The sequence below is a fragment of the Drosophila eugracilis genome, unplaced genomic scaffold (genome assembly GCF_018153835.1).
Source record: "Drosophila eugracilis isolate 14026-0451.02 unplaced genomic scaffold, ASM1815383v1 contig_2154, whole genome shotgun sequence".
NCBI classification, from domain to species: Eukaryota; Metazoa; Arthropoda; class Insecta; order Diptera; family Drosophilidae; genus Drosophila; species Drosophila eugracilis.
In genome coordinates this window covers 6,348,819-6,373,156 of record NW_024573038.1, presented here as the reverse complement: position 1 = coordinate 6,373,156, position 24,338 = coordinate 6,348,819, and the positions used below count along the sequence as shown (strand labels likewise).

At 41.9% G+C, this 24,338-nt stretch overlaps 2 protein-coding genes across 3 annotated transcripts; one reads left to right on the top strand and one right to left on the bottom strand.

Annotated features, from left to right (window-relative positions):
• Positions 1 to 3,450: 3,450 nt before the first annotated feature.
• Positions 3,451 to 8,916, bottom strand: LOC108113907 (odorant receptor 67d). Its single transcript, XM_017224614.1, has 5 exons — positions 8,871 to 8,916; positions 5,279 to 5,618; positions 4,784 to 5,221; positions 4,540 to 4,729; positions 3,451 to 4,487 (listed from the first exon to the last, which is right to left on the bottom strand). Exons 1-5 carry the CDS (start codon positions 8,914 to 8,916, stop codon positions 4,266 to 4,268), a joined length of 1,236 nt encoding a protein of 411 aa, XP_017080103.1. The 3' UTR covers positions 3,451 to 4,265.
• Positions 8,917 to 11,045: 2,129 nt separating this feature from the next.
• LOC108114742 (transcription initiation factor TFIID subunit 5) lies at positions 11,046 to 15,105 on the top strand. 2 transcript variants are annotated; one of them, XM_017225858.2, is made up of 7 exons: positions 11,046 to 11,118; positions 11,291 to 11,373; positions 11,446 to 11,921; positions 11,973 to 12,315; positions 12,366 to 12,429; positions 12,495 to 12,641; positions 12,697 to 15,105. In XM_017225858.2, exons 3-7 carry the CDS (start codon positions 11,895 to 11,897, stop codon positions 15,020 to 15,022), a joined length of 2,907 nt encoding a protein of 968 aa, XP_017081347.1. In that variant the 5' UTR covers positions 11,046 to 11,118; positions 11,291 to 11,373; positions 11,446 to 11,894; the 3' UTR covers positions 15,023 to 15,105. The 2 variants fall into 2 exon arrangements, with proteins under 2 accessions (XP_017081347.1, XP_017081346.1); XM_017225857.2 differs by having other exon boundaries at positions 11,076 to 11,921.
• The last annotated feature ends 9,233 nt before the right edge of the window (positions 15,106 to 24,338 follow it).

The following is a 24,338-nucleotide window of genomic DNA, read 5'->3' as shown; positions in this document are numbered from 1 at the left end:
GGAGTGGAAGAGCGGTGAGGGGGGATATTTTATATTTTGATTGTTATTTGTGGGGACAGTAAAAAAGCCAACAATGTGCGGTGCGTTTGGCCTGGCCAACTGTTGTGGCTTGGTCTGGGCAGGGCTGGGTTTTCTCCTCCTTCTCCATAAATCCAATCCTCCCACAGCAGAGGCGGGACGACACTGGCTTTTATTACAAATTTTCCCGGCCAAGGTGGCCCACAGAGAGATATATATATAGTGGTAGAGAGAGAGAGAGAAGAAAGAGAGGGGGAAAGTGGGGAGATTGAAATGTGAAATATTTTTAAAAACCAATTTCGTTGAGCCTCGGCAACCCAGCAACGCACGTTGGCAAAAATTGGGAACGGGGGACTCCTGGAGTTGCCATAAAAGAAATTGTTTTTATGAATTTCATTGAAACGGCCAGAAAACAAAGGCAGCCGCCAGTTGAACTCCAAGTTGAGAGCAAGATTCCTTGAAAGCACAATGAAATCCGAGAAAGAAGTTCACAAATAATTGTTACACAACGAGAAAAGTGACTTTATGAAGCTGTTGGGGGAATATAAATATATTAAATTCCTTAAAATTGTTGTTAAAGTGCAAAAATTGTTAAAAACAAAGAATAGGTGACTAAGAAATGTTGTACAGAAGAATCATGACACCGCCGATAGCCAATCAGATAAAATCTCGCAATCCGTTATCATGATTTATCGGCGCTCTAGGCTTACATACAAAAATAAACTAAATTAGGACTAACGCTTACTTAGATTCACAGCGCCTACGCAAATATGAGAGCTTTATGACGTAACGTAATGTCGTAAATAAGTCAATCAGCTGCCCGTTGACTTCTGTTAGCTTACGTTATCTTTGCATATACTACATAAATACCATCAAAAGACTAATAATTTCTGTAAAAACCCTACTTAGCAACCCCAATTAATCAAAAACCATTAGAAGAAAGCGACGAGTAATCAAGGCCCATTCAAGCGGCTTGTGTTTACTTTTGTAATCCGCGGCTGTCATAACTTCACCTCATAATTAGAACAACCAACGGAAATTGGCATACTTCTAACCCTCGACCCTTGGCTGGGGAAAACCAGAAAGAAAAGAGAGATTGGCACACAAAGCGAAAGGTGAAAGTGAAATGGCAAACACGAAGAACAACAATGGGAATTAGCAAACATGACAATGATAATGTGGCAGTGACAAAAGGGGATTGCGACCCCTGAAAATCGATTCGATTTTGCGACTTAATTGCTTTGACATTTGACTCTGCCAATTTGGCAAATCTCTTGCAAATCGATCAGGGGTAGATCGTTCAAGGGGTGGGGATTACAGGGGTTTATAGATTTTGGCAAATTGTTTGGGCGGCAACTGATTGATTTGTGAGGGATTTCGCTAACCTGTTGATATGATAGTGGAAGAGGTTTATTTTGGCTTGGAAAAACTAGCCAAAAGCCAGCTGCTAAGAATAAGCTCCTTGTCTTGCAGGACTATAATTTTCGTCCTGGGAGTTTCTCACGGGCCTTTTTCCACTTGCATTATGCATGAGACTTATGCTGCAGACTTATTCTGGAGAGGCTGGAAAGAAAAAGAAGGATTGCCCACCCCTCGATCCTGGATCTTTCTGAACGTGCCTGTCGCCTCTTTTGTGTCCTCTTCGCCGAGCTGCGTGACAGGAAGCAAATGTCCTGTTGTGTCACTCATATGCAAATTGCCCGGCATCCGTGTTTTTCTTTTTATTATTCTTTTTTATTATTTCCCATTTTACTTACCCTTCCCCTTCTTCCACCATCTGCGTCTTATTAATTAGAATAATAATTAATAAGGCAACTCCTCGACGGCGATTCACGTGCAACAAAGTCGCTCGCTCAACCCTACCAGAAAGGAAGAAAAATAAAAAGGCGACGGTATAAATTAGTTGCCTCATTGCCGCACAGGGCCAAGTCAAGGATACCTGCCCCGCCGGGGCAAAGCAATTAAATTACAGCCAAGCGGCCAAATGATGCGTACTTAAACACGTCGACGTGATGTGGAAATGTAACCAAATATGATTTTCCTGCCGTCGAAGGGTTAACTCAATTCAAATTTGCATATAATTTCTATTTAATTTAGGAGATTTTCACCCCAGCTGCCTCTCTTACGGCATCCCTTCTGGCGTTTTGTTCCTCTTCGTATTGGGCCAATTAATAGCTAACATTTTTACTTTGACTACACAATATTTTTTCGTTTTCCACCAAAAAAATGATGAGGACAGCTACTGGCAGAGAGTGAAAAAAAATAAAACCTTTCAATGTGCACACTTCCTGGACAGACAACCACAACAACACCGAAAAAGTAACGAGAAAGGACGCATCCTGTTTCAGCTGCTGGGTATGCAAATTTTTTGGTTCTAACCTTTTTTTCCTGTGTTTTTTTTTTTTTTTTTTTTGTCGACGGATTGTGTTGGCTGTGATGGAAAGTGAAGCGTTTTGTTGTTGTCCCGACAATATGTAACTGACACTTGAAGGGGTGTTAGAGAGCAGCATCTCGATAAAAACAACATTCTGACGGGAAGCAATCTCTAATGTAAAAACTCCATTAGCAGTTCCGGTTCCTCGTTCTCAGACCGCCGCCTGCCTTTTCCTGCAAAAAGTTGTCGCCTGTTTGATGATTCTCCGCAATATAAGCCTGATTTATGATGTTCTACCTAAAAAAAAATCCACGAAATTCACTTTCAGGCCGCAATAATACACACTACAAGCTCTTCAGTATATAGCCAAACATTTTCCCTCAAAACGAAAATAAAAGTAAAGTAAATACAAAAAATTGTAGAAAAAGAATGGAAAGAAATCATCAGCACGTGGCTGAGCCAAATTGATATGCGCCATTAGGGTGGCTGAGAAAGTGATTAGGGTGGCGGGTAAAAAAATAAAACAGAGCCTGGAGTGGGAAACTCTAGACTAGAGTTCATTTTTGGTGGATTTTCTTGACATTCAGCCACGTGTGTGTTTGCCAGAGTTCTATAAAAGAATTGAGAAAAATTTAAATGTCATTTTTGGAAGTTGAGTTTTGGAAGCATAACGAATGTTGAATTAACTTATTATGTTATTTTCAATTTTATTAACTATTTTATTACTTTATTTTGAAATATTTGGTATTTAAGATGTTATAGAAATTTTTTAATATTTTCGTAAGAAATTTTTATAAGATTTTTAAGCCATTTTACCCTTTTTAAAAATGGGAATTTCTAAGATATTTAACTTATGTGAACTAAATTTATATATAGCAGTAGAAATTACTTAAATTTTATATTTTTAATAACAAACTTATTAACCAACTCCCGAATACTCTCCCTTTGGTTCCTGATCCCTGCAGCAGTCCGACCAAATTTCCTTTTTACCAAAAATCCAGTCGAAGGAATATGGCAACTCATGCGGACTTTCTTGAGAGGCTTCTGCACGAGGGGATAAGGCAGTCCTTCAAGTTGGTGGATGGGGAGGTGAAGCAGCACCTTATCCATAAGCAATGATGAATAACGGTGCTTACGCTTCGGACATTTGATTAATGATGCGTTTACCGACCTCACCTCACCCCGCATCTCAACCATCTTGGGCCGTCGTCTTGCGCCCGCGCACTCAATTTTCAACGCCATTTTTTTTTGTGGATTTTTGGTGGATTTTTCCGTTTTCCACTATTTTTGGTGCGTTTTAGCGGTGCGCGCGGGCTTTTTGTTCTTTATGCCCGGACATAACTTTATTTTATTAGCACTACGTGGCAATCTGCTGGATTTGCGAGGCATTAAAAGACAATTTTTACAACTTACCAGCGATGCTTTTTCATACTTTTCCCTCATTTACATCGCCTGGGTTTTCCTTTTGGTTTTTCCATTTTTTTTCTTCGCTTTTTACTATTTTTCATGGTCTGTGGCCTGGCAGACATCATATTTTTTGTGGTCCCATAAAGTGCGAGTCTGTTTATTAAATTCTTTTGCCGCAAGTTCATTAGACAAAGAGCAGAAATTAATCAGCTTTTCCCCGCCCAAATTTACTCCGCGAGTCTGCTCATCAGCAGCATTAGAAGGAAGTAAATGTGGCATTTGAAAGTTGCAAGGCGGTGGTCGAATTGAGAAGCATTATTCTTCCCAATGAAAGTCTGAGTTTAGATTGGATGGAAAATTTCTATATAATTATAATTTTTCTGGGATATGCACTACAATTCCTTTGCCCTACAGTGTATTTATATTTAGTATATATTTTTAATATATTTCTTATTTAATTTATTCTTTATTTATCCTTTCCCAAGTAGTTCATCAGCATCATGCTGAAACTATAGATTCCCTTGGTCAACTGCAGAGCTGTGTTCATTGACAAAGGGGCCATATCGGCGGCGGTGAGGCAAACCTCCTTTTGGGCCTTGGCTATCATCATGATGATGAGCTTCTCCTCCTTCACAGGCAGCTCATACCACAGACAGTTTGTGTAGATCACACTCAGAAAATCCTCATTCTGAAATAAAGAAATAAAATATATCCTTATATATAGTAATTGATTGGCTTACAGAATTTTCCACCAAAGTTCCTAGGCCGCAGAATGTGTAGAGAATGATGGCTGCATATAGTAGATAGAGAGGAGCTGCTGGCCAGGCTTTAATGAAAATACAGGATATAGTGCAGAGAAGACTGACGCAGGTTGTGGAGAGCTGAACGAATAAGACGATGCTATAGATCCTCTTGGTGGTTTGAAGAATGCTAAAAAAAGATTTAAAAACTCAAATAATTATCCCAAAATATGTAGTTCCTTACCTAGAATAAAGCTGATGCCAGGTAAAGAGATCAACCAGCATAGACCTCATCCTTGGGAAATCTTTTCTTTTTTCAACCACTTCATTGAATTCCTTTAACTTTACACAGAATATATCCTTGACCAAAGGGACATGGGTGACGAACAGGAAGAGATACATATCCCCACCATAATTTCCAAAGCCACCGAAGGTAATTAGTGCCACATGGACAGCAGTGAGCAGTAGGTGACCCCCATCGGTGGTATGGTCAATTAGTGGCATCAGGAATTGCATAACCAAAACCTTTTCGTTCCAAATCAGCAAGTAAAATATTGGAAAGGCGATTATGAGACCCAGAAGAATGATGTACATGAGCATAAATCCGATGATTAGTTGCCAGGTTGTGCGGATTCTTCTCTCCAGGCAGTTGACATATTCACCACCCTTTGACCCATATTCTCTGACGAAGGGTAAACATATTTCTATAGCTAAAGTAAGCATTAGTTTACCTTATTACCTGTAGATTTTCTCGTAAGTGTTTTGGATATCTCTCATCTGACAAGCCATATTGGCGGTTACCAAAAGCTTGGTTAATCCTTGGACGGCTGATCCTACCATGGCGAAAGCCTGCAGGATTACAGTGAGATCTCCGTTGATGACCACACCCACATAGATGGTATATCCAGTGCAGGCGAAGAAGAATCCAATGGCTCCAATCACAGTGTAGGTAAGCCACCACATCCGGAAGTTCGGATCAGCCACATCGTTTCCGCAGAACCCTACGCAGAAGCGGATCATCCGAATGACCTTACAATAGCGCTCTACGGGCTCGACTTTGGTCATTTTCACTGCTATTTCTGGTTAAGAACTATCTTCTAGGAAGAATGTTTTCCATTAGGAGAAAGTATCCGCTTTTATAGTCTCCCCTTGCAGGCAGTTCATGTCAAAATATTGACAATTTAAGTAAGGCATTTAGCAGACTAATTTATTATTAATAATTAAAAGTTCAAGGTGGCCGATAAATACGCAAATAAATCGATTTTTATATAATATTTTAAAAGAAAAGGTTGCTAAAACGTTATAATTTATTAACTCAATATTTAAGGAAAAATAAAATTTAATTATGAATTTCATGGCGCCTTACCTCTATTGATTTTTCTACACTTCCTCACCCACCGTTTACACACTCCTCCGCCCATCCAAGCAACTTTATGCATGAGCACATCTGACACCCCGACCAGAAAAACACAATATAAGAAGAAAATCTCCACGCAATTGATTTAATATAAAATTTTTTAATAAAATTTGCTGCCCGAAAAAAAAAGAAATCTAAAAAACAAGGAAAAACGAGAGCTGCCTGCCAGGCCAGTAGAAAATTATATCTATTTGCAGAGGGCACGAGTCTTGATGTGGAAATTTCGGGACAGGAAGTGAAAGTTGAGCTTGGGGTGGGGTTGGGGGAGAAAATGCGTAAGCGCCTAAGCTTTGGGCCAACAACTAATAAAGGCTATCAACAACAGTTCAAACAGCAACAGCAATAGCAGCAGCAGCAGCATCGCAAACAAAAACGAAAACAACAAGGACTGAAGGACAATGGACACGAAATCAGGGAAAACAGGATGAGGATGGATGCCAGCGACGACAGAGCGCATACGCACTCAAGTGAATATTTTCTCATTTTCTTGCATTTAAGTTGAGTTCGCTTTGAAGTTTTGACATTTCATAAAGCGGCAGCGAAGCAAATTTCGTTCTTCCTCATTTCTCTTCTTTTTATTTTATTTCATTTTTTCGTTTATTCTATATAAAATTATTTTTTTTCTTTCGATCGAAAATCCAAGCAAACAAAAGTAAAAGCGAACGCTCGGCGCACGCAGGAAAAAAATAAATACATATTCCTTGTTTAGTCACCCCTGCGAGCATGGAAGGTGTGGCCAAAAAAAAAAACGACCCTCACAGGCCTACCCTCCTGAGAAAATAGCACCACCCCCAATTTACGACCTCGCCGGCACGGCGTATACTTAATATGGGCAAAAGGCCAAGACAACGGAGGCTTAAAGTAGCCAAGGCAACATTAAAGACGCTGCCAGGCGGCTCAGTTGGCCCACAAAATTACTTGCTCGTTAGTTAGGAGGTACCGGGAATTCGAACTGGCCTCCTCTATAATCTCCTTCCCTCTCACTCTGCATTCGTTCCTCCCTCTCACTCACTCGTTCAACCCTCGTAGGAAGAAAAAAAAAACGAAAAAAAGGTGGGCTGTCTTACGCTAATTTCCAGCCCTACAAAAAAACTTCTTCCAGTGGAAAGTGCGTGGCATTTCGCGGCCACCGCACGCCAGTGGGCGCCACTGTATACACTGCAATTTTGGCGATAAAAAGAGGGCAGTTTTATGAGCTGTGTAAGTGCTGGAAGATTATAAAACTTTAGTTTCATAATAGTTTAATAATTCTAAAGAAAAAGTGCAACGGTATATCATTATTTCCTTCATTTTGGGAAAAATGTGGGTAAGAAATCATCAAAATTCGGAAAGGAGAAGCCTTGAGGTTTCGAAATAATTTCCCTTAAGTGTAGGCCACAGCTTAAAAGCATTTCCCTGCCCACCCACCGCATCTTAGCGCCTTGTTTATCTCTAATTATATTTTAATTTGCGCAATCTGCCTGTTATTATTTCTGTGCACGGCAATTGCCTCCGAGTGTTTGCACTTCCCGGCGAACATTTTAATTGCAATTATGCCAGGACTTCGGCGAGGACGAAGGACAGTCCTCGAAGGAGCGCCTTCGTCCTTGCCGCAGGGCGTTCTGTTTGGCACGTAACGCCCGAGGCGCCCCTTCAATGGACACTAATTATTCCGGCCCGGAGTCTTGGGTACCAAGAAATTCGTGTCAAATCAGAAAGATTTCGCAGCCGCCCTTTCTTTTTTTGGGGGGGTAATTACATTTTCGGGGAATGGAAGGAAATTGAGCGAATGCACAAATTTAGAATGTTAAACAGCCGCACTGACTTCGGTCAGTCTTAAAGAGTGTTAAGCCCCCCCTTGGTGACCCTTTTCTAAGCAGCCAAACAATTGAGCTTGAGCAGCCGAAATATATTTTACATTTCCAATTTGCTTGGCAACAACGAAAACAAGTCACGTACGGGCCAGCTCATTTCCTGTGCCATTTTGGGCCCGACAAAAGGTGTCAAACGGATGCAGACAACGTGCCGCGTATGTTGAATGTCCTGCAAAGGACTCACAAGTAGCTCTCCCCACCTTACCAAGATCCTCATCCTCCTCCTGCTGCTGTTGTTCGTGGCTTGTAATCAAAGGAAAGCCGCGCCCCAAATTCACCGAACTTTAAACGTTTCTTAATTGTTAAACTGCCGCCGGGAAACTCGCCCCATGCCAATATTTTCTGAAAGGACAGAACAGGACACCCCGAAGCACTGAAGACGATGGTCCACAATTAAGCCGAAGAAAAAACCGCCAAAAGACAAAAACAGCAGGGAGAAGTAAGAAAAACGGCGAAAAGCTGCACTTGGGAAAATGTGTTGGCTAATTGTGGAAAAGTTGATGGGAGCTTCTTTATTTTAATTTCATTTTGATGAAGGTTTTACTTTAAAAAATATGTATTTTATAACGAACTGTTTTTTATCATTAATTTTATAATATTTATCGGGTTATATGTTTTCAGGAAATTTAAGTTACAAAATTTCTTCGCACTTTAAGCCATGGAAACTCCAAAATGAACTTCATTATTTTGAGTGTGGAAAATGCTGGCAGCGACTGGGCGTCATGTTAATTAATTTGCCAGGACATCCGCTGTTGGGCGGAGGGCAGCGGGGCGTGGCAGTGGATAAGGGCGGTCTGCAGACCGCGTGTTTATTTTATGCCGTCGCGCTTAAGTGGTAAGCCCCATTAACAACTGCCTGTCGTTTGGCGGGGAAATAATGGCGTTAGATCATCATCGTCGCCTTGGCCAGAACCAGAACCAGAACCAGAACCAGAGCCAGAAAAATACAAAGGAAAAAGAAAACAGAACCGAACAGGACACTGGAGTCCTGCTGCCGCCTGTGCGTCATTTGAGCGCTGAAAGCTTTCAGCGTAAATTGTTGGAAATTAAGAAATGTTCACCCCAGCCGCCGCCCACCAATGCGTTTTCCTTGAGCTTCCTGCTCATATTTCATGGGTTCTGTTCTCTGTTGTTTTATAGCCGCCATTTGCTGCTTCCTTATATACATATATATATATTTTCTTTCTTTTTTTTTTTTGAGTTTCCATTGTTAATGTCCTGGCAACCGCAAATGGCGCCACCCATGTCCTGGCTGCGGCGGTGTTTTTCTTTAATTTAGTCGGCAAGACGGCTGCCCAGTGGCTTCCTTGTGGGCTGCTTACAATAATTAGATGTAACGGATATTGTAATTGGTGTTAAATTGCGTCAGAGGCCGTGTTAATGTTTGTCAAGCTTGTGGTTTTTACTCTTGGTGGGGGCATTTTCCTTGCTTTTTTTATCCTCCTCCAGCCAACCAAGCGAGGCTATTATTTTGTGGGTGGGCTTTATTTGTTTTCCATGGCTGACTGCTTGTTTTATGGTTTATTTAACGACTGCCTTCCTTTCGAGCGCACTTTACGCGACAATGTCTGCTAAGGAACTAAGTTTCTTGACAGCATCTACCTGGTCCTGGCGGTGTCCTAAGAATCCTGGGAATCCTTTTTGCCTCAATTAGCATGACAATCGACACGGACAAGTTTAGAGGAGGGGGGGACGAACAATGCTGGCGACAGGAAGGGCAAAAAGGGCTTTACTCAAGAACCAGTTTCCTGGTGTGCTAAGATGACAGGATATGATTGAATTGAATATATATGAGGCTGCCTTTAAGATTTCAATCTAAGAAAACAGGACCTTAAATGAGCAATTTCAGCATCCTTGGATGGCGTGTGAAAGTAGTTATGGGCTGGAAGATGACGTTTTTTGGGAAGTCTAAGGGATATAAATAACTATTTTATGGTTTATGCAACTTAATTTATGTAAAAATATAATAAATATGAGACTTCAGCTGCTGATTGGTTTGCATAAAATCGAAACCTTAAAATAAACTTCTTATTTTCAGTAAGTTTTCCGAACCTTTAATAACATTTGCTATATTTAAGTGTTAAAACCCACTATTACAGTGATAAATGTACCCCATCGAGCCGACGTCTGAGGTATTTTGTGAAATTCAATTTGCAGCGGCAGCACCCCAAGGAGCAAAGTTTCTGCTGCTCCAGTGGAAGGCGAGAATGTTCTGGGCATAAATCACGCAAGATAATTTGCATAAGTTGGCAGCCCAAGCGAAATCAGCAGCGGCTCAAATTGTTTATGGCCTTTTCGCTTGCCACGCCCCTTATTTTGCTACCCGCTCTCTTTTTTTTTTGAATGGGAAAATTCCCTAATCAAATTAGCAACAGTTAACCGGAAGTGCGAAAATCCACAAGCTGCATTGTTTGCCGTGTGTTTATTTTTGGCTTTGTTGCAGTTTCGGAGTGAGGAGTGTGTGTGTGTGTGGTGTGCATTTATTTTGATTTGATTGTTGCCCTCACAGCGGGACATTCGCACTCGCTCTCGAACATTTCGATTTGCATTTTTGGATAATTTTTGCATTTGGAATTTTTGCATCGTGGCATTCTGGGCATTTGCATTTGAATGTTCGCGTGCGTTGCATGAATCATTCATGTTCAAGTTTCGGTTTGTTTGCTGCGACGGCCGCCTGGCCTGCTGGTGATGATTCAAGTATCGATTTGCATTGATTTGCATTTCAATTGCAGTTTTTCGACACTTTACAATGGATTATGCTGCAGTGTGATTTATTTATGGCCCAGCATTACATATCAAGTGATTTGGCAATTGTTGTTAGCCATAATGAGGCTTTGTTTGCCATTGTTCTGTGGCTCCATCTAACTGTGGCCCTTGATTACTGACATACATACCCATCCATGGATAGAGCTGTATCTCGTGTGTATGCATTTTATTAACAAGTTTCTATTAAAGCCCTTAAAGGCCGTAAATCATTGTGGAAATTACAAAACAATATGCAGCTATATTTTCTGCTGCTTCTGCTGCGGGTTGTCCTGTCGTCCATTTTTTGTATATTCATTTTTTACTCTGTGTCATCTTTTGTTTTCTCTTTTTTTGTGTCCTGCAAAGTGAGTTGCCAGAACCGACATATTGCCCGAACTACAGAAGAATTTCAAACGCATCCGCGGGTTAAGGCTCGCCAGCATACTCGCCTGATTCCACTAACAAGTGAGCTGGGGAAAAAAGGAAATCAAGATATGAGGCTAGCTATGGGAATCGAATGGGGGATACCCTTTAACTTTTGTAAGTTTAAGGAAATACTTTAAGGTGAGATATTTTAGTTGTTTTCTTTTAAGTTGATGAGTTAAAGGTGAGTATATATCATATCATATCCAAATCCTTACCTCTATTCTAGAAGGTAAAAGAGACTCTTTCTGTGAATTATTATTATTACTCCAAGATGATCTTTTTACCCCAAATCCAATAAACCCTTTAAAAGGGTATTCAAAAACAAGAGAATCCCTCAAACAGACATTGGGCCTGGGAAACCACGTCGCAGCAGCAAATCCGTTGGAATATTGGGTATGCAAATTAATTTTTTTCCGTACCTACAGACCAGTCCCTCAACACCCCTCTCTCGCACCGTTTTTTAAGGCCACCCTGGATTCTAGCGCCCTCATGTGATGTGATGCTGTGCCAGCATTTTGTTTCAGATCAGCGGTCGTCGTCGCGTCATGTTGGGATACAAAAAAAGTGTACAAAAAAAGAGGAAAAAACGTAAGCGAAAAATATTCGAAAGCGTAAAATCAACCGCAAAAGTTGAGCTGGCAATGCCGTAGAGTTATTTTGTATGGCAACTTTTTAAGAGTGTTGGAAAAGGTGAATTTACGGTACTAATAATAAGTTAACCAACACTTGGTTTTTAGTTTAGAAGAAGTATTATTAAAAGGCTTCACCATTTTCTGTAAATTTAACATTTTTATTAAGGAAAATTAACTCCAAAATGCAGCCACACAATTTTGAGCTGTCAAATAGAAATCTTGACAAAGGAAAAGAAAATTTTTACAAATTGCTGAAAAGCAAATAAAATTCATACGAAAAACATGAATAAAGAAAGAAAGCCTGATAACGTAAGTAAAAATGCGTTTTCTTAGCTTAAAATACCAATGAAAAATGATTAGAAGGAAGAGAGCAAAGATGGTTCAGATGCGGAAGCTGAAGAATTCCGCAGAGCGCTCAATGAAGAATTGGGTAACATTTCCGGTTTCGAATCTTCTGATGATTCACGGGAAGAGATAAAAAAAGAGTTTTTGAAGAAAGAACAGGAAGAACAAAATGAAAATCAGGCTAAGGCCAAGTCCAACCAGAAGATGAACCAATGGTATCTGAAGGAGTTCCAAGAGCAAATGGGTTTGGATATCGAAGATTCCGATGACCAAGGAGATAAAGATGGAGGTAAAACTGAAAAGTCATCTAGCTCGGATTCGGATGATGTCAGTGATTGGGGTAATACCAGCTCTGATGGTGAGTCTATCGGTTTTAGGGAGATCATAAATGACAAAAATGAGCTACAGGTTCACCCGGCGAGGAATGGCTGTCGAGTATAAAGAGCGTTAATCTTCTTTCGCTGGGGAAAAGGTTGGAGTTGCGTTTATAACCTTCTTCAGAATACTAAGTTTATGATCTTATTTCCTTACCCCTAGAGACTCGAAGTTAAAGCCTGAAGAGGAATGCAATCCACGTCCTGCTTATAGTGGGCCCATGCCTTCGATGCCCATCTACGATGAGGAAACCAGTCAGTTTGAAATGGTGCAGACTTTCAAAGAACCTGAAACTAGTGTTCAGAGACTGTAAGTTTGACCTAATATGTAAGATTATCTAACTTATTTAAAAAATAAATCCCAGTAAAATAGAAAAGAAGAAGAATGATAGTGACAAAAGCGATTCGGACAGAAGCGAAAAGGATAAGGATAAATCTTCGTCTGACAGTGATTCTAGTTCAGAATCTAGCTCTAGCAGTGACACTTCCAGTCGCGAGGATGAGGAAGTCAGTGCTTCCACAGATTTCGATGACCAAGCTGCCACTAATAAAATATCGTATTGGGAGGAAATGTCCGGACTGCCCGTGGACAATGGTGAAATAACCCACGAAGAACTCATGGCTATTTTAAAGGAAGAAGAAAACTCTCCTGAAAAGGGCCCTAATGCTCAGGAAAATCAAAGTGATTCCGAGATGGATGTAGATGCCGGTGCAGGACTGGTTAATCCAAATGATGGTTCGGACTTTTTCGAAGATAATGCTCAGTTTCCAGAGGTCCTGGAAAACTTCAGTGTGCTAGTCATCAAAGAGGATTCAGTTTTCGTGGAGTACGATCTGGCAGTCAGGAACATAGTTAAACTCGTTAGATTGGCTCCAAGTCATTACAAATACGAGATATTTCTACTGCTATATCCGTTGATTGCCATAGCCTATCTGCAGATGATAGCCAGTGATAAGGTTCAGAGAGCAAGGTTGTTCCTGAATCGCTATCAGGACCATCTAGATGATTCCTTTTCATCAAGAATATTGAAAATCAGATACATATGCAGGCCGGATGAAGTGCCCAATAAGGCCAGAAAATTGTTGGCTGGTCATGAGAAGTTAGACATTCAGATGTCAGAAGGAGCTCATAGGCAGATTATCTACTGTATGGAGGACTGGCCAAGGGGTCAGCAGGAGATTCTTTTGGCCCATTTTAAGATTCAAAGCTACAGTGAGGCAGCTATTCCACAGCAGCGTTACATGCCTGGACAACCTCTCTTGGAACCCATATTTTACGGTGCCCCCGAACCTTTGCATAAAAAGGACTTTAGTACTCGCCCTTTCCTGCAGAAACGTCGCAGGCGAAAGAATGAACCGCAAATCTGCAAGAATCTACATTTGCCTTTGCCCGGAAAGATTTATAATCCCAATCCGAAGAGAATGGACTTGCTTCATCGGAAGAATGATGAACAGCATAGAGACAGGCTGGATCGTAATAAATTGCCTTCTACTTACCTTTACACCTCTGCTCCCTCCGATGAGGTGGTACTTTGTGTCACCTTCTCGGAGAGCATCAGCATGCTAGCCCTGGGCACCGTATCCTCAACCATATACATTTTCTCTTTAAAGCCTTCGAAATTGGTTCAACTTAAGCCAGCAACTTGGCTGAAAGTGCTGGACACCGGCATGGCTGGGATTGATAAGGGCATGTTGGATCCAACCAAGAAGTTCACCCGACGTACTCTTCACGGGCATCAGGGACCTGTTTACGGTTGTTCCTTTGACCCGGAGGATCGGTTTATGCTAAGCTGTTCGGAGGACTTCACCGTACGTTTGTGGTGTCTTCTATCCTGGAATTGTGTGGTCATTTATCCTGGTCATCTGTCCCCCGTTTGCTTTGTGGTTTATGCCCCAATGGGTTTTTATTTTGCTACAGCCTCGGATGATTGTACGGCCAGAATTTGGGTGCAGGATAGTAGGAAACCAGCTAGAATTCTGCAAGGACATTTGGCAGAGCTAGCGGTGTGCCAATTCCATCCCAATCGTCACTACTTGGCCACTGGATCTGCCGATTGTACAGTGAGGATGTGGGATCTAGTCAGCGGCTTACAAGTCCGTCTTTTCAGAGGTCACAAGGATAGGATTACCACCTTGGTCTTCTCTATTTGTGGTCGTTATTTGGTTTCAGGCGGTGATGATAAGCTAATCATAATTTGGGACACAGCCAGTGAGACGTTAGTTCGTTTTTTGGACCATCACCAGTCATCTATTAACACCATGGCTATAGCCTTGGATAATAACTTGTTGGTGGTGGGCGGGCAGGACTATCAATTGAGCGTTTGGGACTTTGAGCGAGTGCTGAAGGAATATCTGAGCAGGTCTAAGACTTTACGAAAGAAAAGCAATGCGGAAACTCACGAATCAAGTGTTCAGGATTTGCTAGTTAACTCGTTTTTCAGCAAGGGAGAACCGTTCTACACGATCCATTTCAGCCGTCGGAATCTACTGCTGGCCTTTTGTGTGTCTCCGCGGGAGTCCAGGAATGAGGTCCCTGAGGACACCACCGAACAGCCTAAGGATAAGTTAGTCGAGGAACTCAATGATTGGTTTGATTTTATGGACTTGATGAAGTTTAAGGCTTGCTCTGGTCTAGGTAACAAGTTGACTTTGGATACCTCATGTGTGGAGGAGGAAAATGAGTTTGAATAGAGAAAAACTGAAGTTCAGAACTGGAAATTGCATTCAGCAGACAGCTTTTATAACCAGTTTATAATAAATCTACCAACTTCTGACATTCTTTCTTGGCATGCAGGGTTGTTCCATGTTATTTATGAAACATTATTGGGGATAAACATTTCGTATGACAAATATAAAAGATGCTCGTAAAGAGAGACAAACCCCCAGAAGCTACAATAACAATCTGACAGTTTCCAAAAGAATAAAGAAGAAAAACTGGTCAGGCCACGTGTACAGCTGCCCACGACTCACATCCCACTCCTAACGCCCTTTAAAAAAAAAATGAAAATCCACTCGTCCTCCAGGAGCTTCACTCCTTGGCCCTCACATTTACAAAAGGCGTGCAAAATTTATAGAGGCACGCATTAAAAAATCCGCCAGGCACGCTCGACTAACTGCGTCCAAACGCCCACGGCGCTGGCAGTTGAGTTTCGAATTGGTCCCGGCCGACCGCAGTCCGCAGTCCGCAGTCCCCAAGTCCTTCATCCTGCATCCTGAGTCCTGTCCCGGATTCACGAAAATATCATCCCACCCCCTACTCCACATCTTGAAAAAATAAGCGACAGGACAATATATTTACGCAACTTCTTATGCTGCCGGTGGTTGTTGTTCCTGCTCGGCTTCGAAAACAGAACTCAAGTGCTGTCGTTGTCCTTGCTGCCCCTCAACCACCCCCCTTTCAACCTCTCATCCCTTCGCCAATGCAGCATCTTGCGTCTCGTTTGTAGCAGTTATCTGGTGGGTCCTGCTGCGCGAAATGAAATTGTTTACTCCACTGTCATATGCACGTGAGCCAAGCGATGTGGCTGGCATATCCTTGGCTGCACTGGAAAAAATAAGTAGAAAAATATTAAAAAAAATATATTGTGAAACTTAAAGTTCCTTCTGGAAAAGATAAATTTGTATTTCTAAATCGGATATTTTTGGCAATAGAATCTCAGATATTAGTATCCTTTTTTCTCTGCATGTATCCTTGCGGCATCGTCCTGGTGGGCTATCAAAAAATGAGAATTCTTTCGCTTCGTTTTCCTTTTCCTTTTGCTTTTTTGGGGGAAAATTCAACGTAATAATTCTTTTCCGCTTGGATAAGACGCTAGGGGGGCGTGGCAGAGGGGCGCTGGCCCGAAGTACAGTCCGTTTCTGCCCCGTAATTGTGCGCAATTTCGCCATGGACATGTTTTCTGTTCGCTGTTGGTGCTGCTTCTGTTGCTCCTTCGACTCTGTCTTTATCATCTTCCATATCTTTGGCTCAGCGCCATTTTTATTTCGCGAACCACCCCTCCACACACACACACACACACACATACACACATGCCACACACACACACACATTTACACACATGTTTGATGTCCTCAAAGAATCAACCTGCCCGCCCCAACGCCAACGGACGCCTTCCTTTATTTGCCCATTTTTCATGGGGCTTATTAAGGGACTACGAAAAAATAAACAGCACAGTCCATTTAACCGATTTCCACACTGAGAACGGGGGAGGAGCAAAGCCCCGAGCTGGGCAGAGCTGCGCATAAAATAAATATTTATAATCATAACAATGTCCTGGCTGGTTCCGAACCAATCTCAGCCTGATGATGAGCAAACAAACCCAAAAATTGTGAGGGTTTTTGGCTAAGAATATCTTTGGGAAGGTAAGGTTGGTGTGAGATATCGAAAGGAGACAATGCTTAGTATTAGAAGTAATACCAATAATAAAGTAAAGGAACAAAGGAACAATGTTTTTATTATGAAAAAAAATAAAGTTGAAAAAGCATAAGTTTCTGGGCGAAAGCTTCTCCCCTTTAGTTCTGCACTCATCAAACTTAAACCGCGCATTAGCAGGCCGTAAATACAGGATGTGTGTGCGTTTGGAGTCGGTACTTAAATATGATAAATGCCGCGTATTGTATTACAATTGGATTTAGGGCAGCGCCAAAGACAATAAATTAAAGGCGGACACACAACGATAATTTCAAGTATGTGCCGCCGCCAAAAAGGCAAAGGCAGCGATGCAAAAGCCACAAACCCATAATTACGTGGAAGTAGCCGAGGACCCTCTCTTCCACTTGATGTTAGCCAAATTTATACAAATTCCAACTCCAGTAGTTGGTTTCACTGGTAGGTAGCATCGATTGGCAAGGGAGTGCTGCCAGTGGAACGTGTTTCCAGACCAATTACCCCACCAACCGCACTCCGCATTATTATGGCCAACGTGGCCCCGCAATTATGTCGTCCAATTAATATCAACGCAGCGGGAGTTGAGTGCCCACGTTCGGCATGGAGCGGCCAAGAGTGAGAGAGGGGGACAGGGGCTGGCTGCATTTTATGCATAAGCTATTTATGAAATTTATTGTCTTAAATGGCCAACGGTAGACGCCGGACGAATCTTAATGTCCAGCCACTTGACGGCAGACCACCCGTTGCAGTTTCCTGCACTCAGGGAAAAGAGGATTTCGTTTGTCGTATAAATTAAATAGGATAAAGTGTGAAGAAAGTAATCTGTACTTAACCAAACTAACTCCTAACAAGCCTATTTAGCTTATATTTCATCAGTAACCCCTGTTTTCTCTTAGTGCACTCAACTCCCCATATATGCAGACTCCTTTTGCAGCACGAGCGGCTCAATCGATTTCATTTCGGGGTAAAAGTACTCAAGATCCAAACATCCATCACCCTGTCAATATGGCAATATGCAATTGGAGTTCGCCGAAGATCGAGAGACTGGCAAGGTGTCTGCATAATTATTGGCCGACAGAAACTGCGGGCCAAATGCGGCTAAAATTTATTATAATTTCCACACTTTCGGGCTATGAGATGGCCAGAGATCGTACGTTTACATTGATATTGATAGACGTGTGGCCCAAAAGGCAGCTGCTTTGGTCAAAAAAGGCCTTTGGGGTAAGGAGCACGACGCCGACATGTCCTGGCCATTTAATTAACAATAAAGTTGAAACTTTTATTACGCAAATTGTGAAGCGGGGATTAAAGTTGTTTTTTTTACCAACTAGTTTCTCCATCGAATTCCTTGCAGGCGTTGTCGCAAATGTCCTGAACCTGCTCCTAGTTGCCCTCGCCAGTTTATTAAATTACGCATTCGGCTCGTTTCGCACACAATGAATCTGCAGCTGCAACTTCAACCGCAGATCGGATAAGGATAAGCTATATATAGGATATAGAAGTCGCCTGCTTTTGCGGCTTTTGTGGCGGCCACTTATCGCACATGACTGTCTCGGCTCGTCCCGCCTAATTGAATTTGCCAGTCGGAGGGCCAAAGTGCATATTCACGTACTTCATCTTATTAACATGTTGCGGCTCACATTGTAATTCATATTTTTCATATACCTATATATATATATACCATATATATATGTGCATTAAAAAGACTAAAAAATGAGCCGTCGAGTGAAGGGCCCTCGGGTGTCAATGGCGACACGCTGATGGATTACAAGCAAATTACTGATACAATTTTGATGCACTTTTAATGAATTTAATGGCCCTGCGGATAAGCAAAAAGGAAGACCCTCTTACAAGTCCTTTCCCGAATAAGAAGCGTTGAAAGGATCGAGTTTGCCTTTCACAAGGAAAGCTGCTTAACAAGATGGTAACTTTATGTTAAGATCAAATTGTCGGGTTAACATAATTTGGCTTGCGAATGTGTTCTTTGAATATCAATTGCAGGGTCTGCTGGAAAGTAAAGCAGGAAGAAGGCAAGAAGTTGATATAACTAGGTAGTATTTTCTATATTACATGCTCTTGGCCATAAATTTATGTTATTTTGGAACTACTTTATGATTTTTAACTGATAAATATGAAACAAAATCATCATCAAAAAGACTAACTTTGTGGTTTTTCAGTTTGCCTCACACTTTGTCCTCTATATCTTACAGGTTCATGCACTTAGGTAAAACACTCATTAAAAAAGTTATAAAATTAAGAAAACTCCACCTTCAAACGCCTATTTTAAGCCTCTATAATTTGTTATAATTTCAATTAGAAAGTCAGTAAAACTGATAACCCACAATTTAAATGACTTTTAAGTAGAGCAGAAAACTTGCTAATTAAAGGGCTCACTTAGAATATCAATTAACATTTTCTGATAACAAAGGTGGCCATTAAAAATGATAGATTTCCGAATATAGCCCTCTGTCAGTTTCGCATTCAGAATGGCATAAACACAGCCCACTGGCAATTATGCCTGAGCCGACAATTTGAAAATGCATTTTGCATTAACTTAATTATTTTCCATTCCAGAACAGGTCTCTTTATTACCGGTATAGCTACCCTTTATTACCGGGTCGCACGCACTTGTCGGGTTCAGATAGTGGTCGGTGATAAGGTGGCCAAGATCCCAGATAGATCCCAGGGTATCTAGTCCAGATAGCAGTTGCCACAATGTTGCACGCACATGTCAGCGCAGCGCAAAGATACGACGAGTTCGGTTCAGGTGGTAGCGCCTAATTATGGGCGAGCAATCGCTCATCAAATATTTATAAAGCACCAAAAGATATACGGCTGTAAATCATGAAACTGGCTGGCTGTGTGTCGCCTTTGGCAATTTTCACATTGTATGCCCCATCGGATAAATTCAATTTACGCAGCTGGCTTTTAAGCGGTCTGCTAAACGGAAGGGTTCCTAGGAATACGGCAAAGTAAATATAATAAATTATTAAGTACTAGACAAAACTGATTAAAAATATAGATTGTTTACCTCTTAAAAGTTATTTCCTCTTCGAATTTTGATATCTCAACACGTGGTGAAATCGTAACAGAGTTTTCACCTGAGATACTTGCCGTCTTCGTGACCCAACAAATCGATATACGTTTTGCATGAGACCCGGCCACATCCTCGTCCTCATCCTGTGCAGCTCGTATCCTCGTATCCCCATATCCTCCTCCTGCCCATTTCCATTCCCATCTCCGGACCTGCAACCTCCGATAGCATGACGACATGGCAGGGCGCACAGGAAACCGAGCATGGGGCATGCGACGAATAATGCCAGACGCGACACTGAACCCTGTTCATGCCCCAAGCCTCCTGCCACTCCCCCATTAAGCGCCCCCCCATATATAGACACACACACACACACATTCGCATACCGGAGGCGAACTGCTGACTGGCAACGTTAAAACCGGTAAATCTTCATAGAGCCCGCTGCGTGTGTTGGCCTGCAATGTTTTCCCCGAACTAAAGCAAGATCTAAGGGAAAAGTCAGGGAGGGGTATGGTGGGTATTTTGATTGGGTTGGCCAAGTCAGATTGCAAGCCATTTCTTTTGATCTTATATTGAAAGTAATAAACTTTCATTCTTGGAAAACTTATCCAGGGAATGATATGTTAATAAAAATATACTTCCTGCCCAAGATTTTGACTTGATTTTCAATACCTTAATTGCCTTAACTTCTTAGTTTTAAGACAACTTCAAATGTTATAAACAAAAAATATAAAAGCCTGGTAGAAAGTATACGAAAGCCGACTCATCTAACATTTTCCTCTAACAACAAAAAGCGTATTTGATTTTCGTTAAGGTTTTCCCTCAGCAAGCTCCTTGTTTGCCTTCGCAGACAACATTTGCACTGCCTGCGTGGACGATGAGGGTTTATTTCGAGCTTACTTTGGCTTTCTTGCCAAGCCCCCTCCCGCAACCGCTAAGCCCCGATCCGCCAAACAGCCCACCCTCAGTTTTCCTCCATTTTCCGATCCCCCATAACCCAACCCTTGGCTCCACTCGTTTTCGCTCTGGTTTGCTACTTTTGCACATTCTTTTCAATTTCAGCGGCAATGCAAGGTGGAAAGGGCTAAAGGAAAAGCGGTCGGGGGTTGGGTGGGTGGTTGGCTCACTTGGGTTGGCCCAAACTGACTTGGCTGAGGCATTTTCTTTTGCAAAACTTTTGCAATTTTCTATTAAAGCAATACACACATGCATGTGGTGGTGGATTTGTCTGTATCCGCCCTGTATCTTTGTGCGTGTGCTGGGTTTTTCCTATTTTCCATATAAAATGGAAAATTTTCTTTATGTGGCCTTTGTTAGTTTTTCCCACCCATGCGAAAATGGCTTTTTCACCACCCTCCCTCTCCCTGCCTACCCCAAAAAAGGCAACACATTTATTCAGCAATTTCTGCAAATGTATTTACAAGCAACTCTATTTTTCGGGCCGCCATGTTTGCTCGCTGGTAACCTCAAAACTTTGCACGCATTTTCCCCAAATTGCGTGGCATTTTCATCTTCTTGCTGGTAAACTTTTTGCCTTTTGAAAAGCCTTGAATAGTTTTCCCCCCTTGCCGTTTGCTGTGGCATTTGCTTTTAGCATTAGCATTTGCCAATTGCTTCCGCCAGCTCTTCCGTTGGCTCTTTAAAATTTAAACATGTTGAAAGCTGCACACATGGCGTATGCTTAATCAGGCAGCGTGTCTAAAGCTCGTTCATGCCTCAATGATGACATAAGCTTAACACTTGAGCGCCAAACGCAGCGGAGATGGAGCAGCTCTGGGCTTTGATAGCGATTCTGAGGGGGATTGGGAAGAGGCCAGCTCAGCAAAGGGTTCCTTAATCTGCGGGAAGAGGTAGAAGGTTGATGGGGAAAATGTTCTACCATATTAGTTGGGTTATTACCAACTTTAAGAATCAGTGGACTATATCTAACTATAACCACCAATCGATTTCCCATTCTCTCGTTCTGCAAACTTCCTCTTTATTTTCCCATCGGCCATTGTCTTTGTCTTTAGTTGGCATGAAATTTTGTTTGCCCTTTTCCATTTTTCCAACTTTTTTTTGGTATGCACCATCAACATTTGGGCCAAACAGGTGGACAGACGCTGGGACAATGTTGGCTGGGAAATGGAAAAACAAGGACGGGGAGCGCTGGACTCTAATGTGCTCGTGTCCATGCGACCGGCAGTGCTCAGAGCCATTTTCTATTTTTATGTGCGCACAAACTGTAAAAACAGGAGCGGCGGCATAAAGGCGATGAGGATGGAAAGGGCCATAAAACGGCAGTTCTGCCACCGTGGCCATAACAACATGGCCAGAACCAGGGACCAGGGACCAGAGACAGAGCAGAACGACCAAGTTAACTGCATTTTAACGCGCATTTCAATTTGGAACGGATATAATTTATAGACGACTGACTGGCGCGGCGCTCTGCTCCCCGCTCATGAGTCGCCCCAACTTCCTAGTTTCTGGAGCGAAATGTTTGCCTCAAAATTGAACCTTGCGCTTCACTGCCTCCCTGCAGGTGTAGGGAGCCAGCCACGCCCCATTTTTTTCTAGGACCATCGCCTGGTATCTGAACGGGCATATTTATCTAGATTTTGTTTCTGGCCCAGACCGCCGGCACTAACGTTGTTAATGTGCAAAATTTAATAATCAAGTATTACGAGGCGCCCGCCGAGGCTGTTAAAGAGTTTAATGCAAATGCAATTTTGTTGCAAGGGCTGGGAGTATGCAACTGACTTGAAGAAGTTACTTTAAAATGTATTTTCAAGCTAATGGATTAACAAAGGTTAAATATTAAACAAAGATTTCTTTAAGTTATTAACAAAGTAAATTTAACTTTGAATTTCTTTTCCATTTCCATTTCCATTTTAATATTCAAAAATTCTTCCACTTCTCCTTAACCCATGTTAATCCTATAACCATAACTCGTTAACCCCTTGCAGCCTCTAAATATTTCTCAAAAATCACCTCATCTCTTAACTCATTTTCCGGTCTTAAAGCGAATTCCTGCAACTATTTTCCCTGCCAAATTTGTCTATGGCTGCAAGTGACTGGCTGTCTCGCTGTCCATCTGTCTTCCCATCAGACTGGCTTTTCGTCCTGACCTGGACCCTCCTCTTGTCCTGCTCTTATCCTGCTGATTCGGAACTTTTCCAGAGCTTTTCTTTTTCGGCTGTCCCGTCCAGCGACGTGAAATTTTTCCACTCTTTTGCAGCCACTGTCTGCGTGCTTAAATTGAACAATAACCCTAAGTTGTCGTCCTCGAAATAATATTTTCTGTACCCTCCGATGTTGATTTCGCATGCGTCTCTCTCTATGCAGATCTATCTGTCTCTATCTCTCGCTCTTCTTCTTCTCAGCGTACCTTTCTTATTCACTCTGAACAACAGTGAAAATCGCAAAGCAATCAAATAAAATTTGAATAAAAGATTTTTGTCTGCCGTTGATTTGCGAAAATGTTGGTAAACTTCAGTTTGGGGGTAGGGCAGTAATGGTGGGCGGCAACTTGTGAGTTTTCCTCGCAGGGGGCGGTGCTGTGCAAATATGCGTGCTTACACATAGGCAATGGAAAAGTGGAAAAGTACAAGAAAAGCCATGTAAAGAGGCAGATGTGAGTACAGTTTTGGTTAAGTTACGGCTTGAATGGAAGGAAAATGTACTTCGGGGGGATCTTAAAATTGAAAGCATTTCGAGTGGCTGAGACTGATAGAGGGAAAAGGCGAACAAAAGTTCTTATTTATATTTGAAATTGGTAATTGGGGTTGTATGGAAATGAGTTTTAGATAGAAGAAGAAGCAACTTTTACTTAAGACTGAAAATAAGTTCAACTTCTAATGTTAAGATAAAAACGATTTAATAGCTACCCTTTTACTCCCCTTTCATAACCCAAGTCATTGACCCTCATTAAACACTTTTTTTTAAACATCCTTGAACATTTCTCATTCCACCGTTCATCATCGCCATTTCCGTGACCCTGACCCGGCTGTAAATTTATGTTGACATTGACCTTGAAACGGGAAATGCAAATTGGTGGAACCCGACGACCCAGACTCAGACCCAAACAAAATAAAAACAAAAACTCATTATAAAGCTTTTGGCCGGCGGAAAAGCAGCGAGCAAAACACCACCCAACTAATTTCGTTTCATACCGAATTACACCCGCAAACGGTGACGTCAGAATGAAATAAGGAAGCCGGGGCAAAAACCTAATTAGCCACTTTTCTTGTCCTTGCTATCATTTTCACTGTCACGGGCGAAAGAAGAGTGGCGAAGAGAAGAGAAAGCAAAGGAAAAGCAGTCGGGCGGTGAAAAATGCCACCCACAACGAAGGTCGAGACCCAGAAGAAGGAAACTGGAAGATGGAGGTGAGGGAAAAACTGTCGCATTAAGCGGTCAAAAATGGGAAAAAAAGGAAAAAAGTTTATTAACGCCGCGAAAGTATTTACGCAATTCCCTTTTTCTGTTTGGAAAAAAGCAGGCAGGACGTGCCTCTGGAAAATGTCCAGCAGGTGGCGCTATGCTGACCTCGTTATTAAAGTGTTGAAAAAACCCAACTGACCGCAAATTGAAGCGGGGGGTCAAAG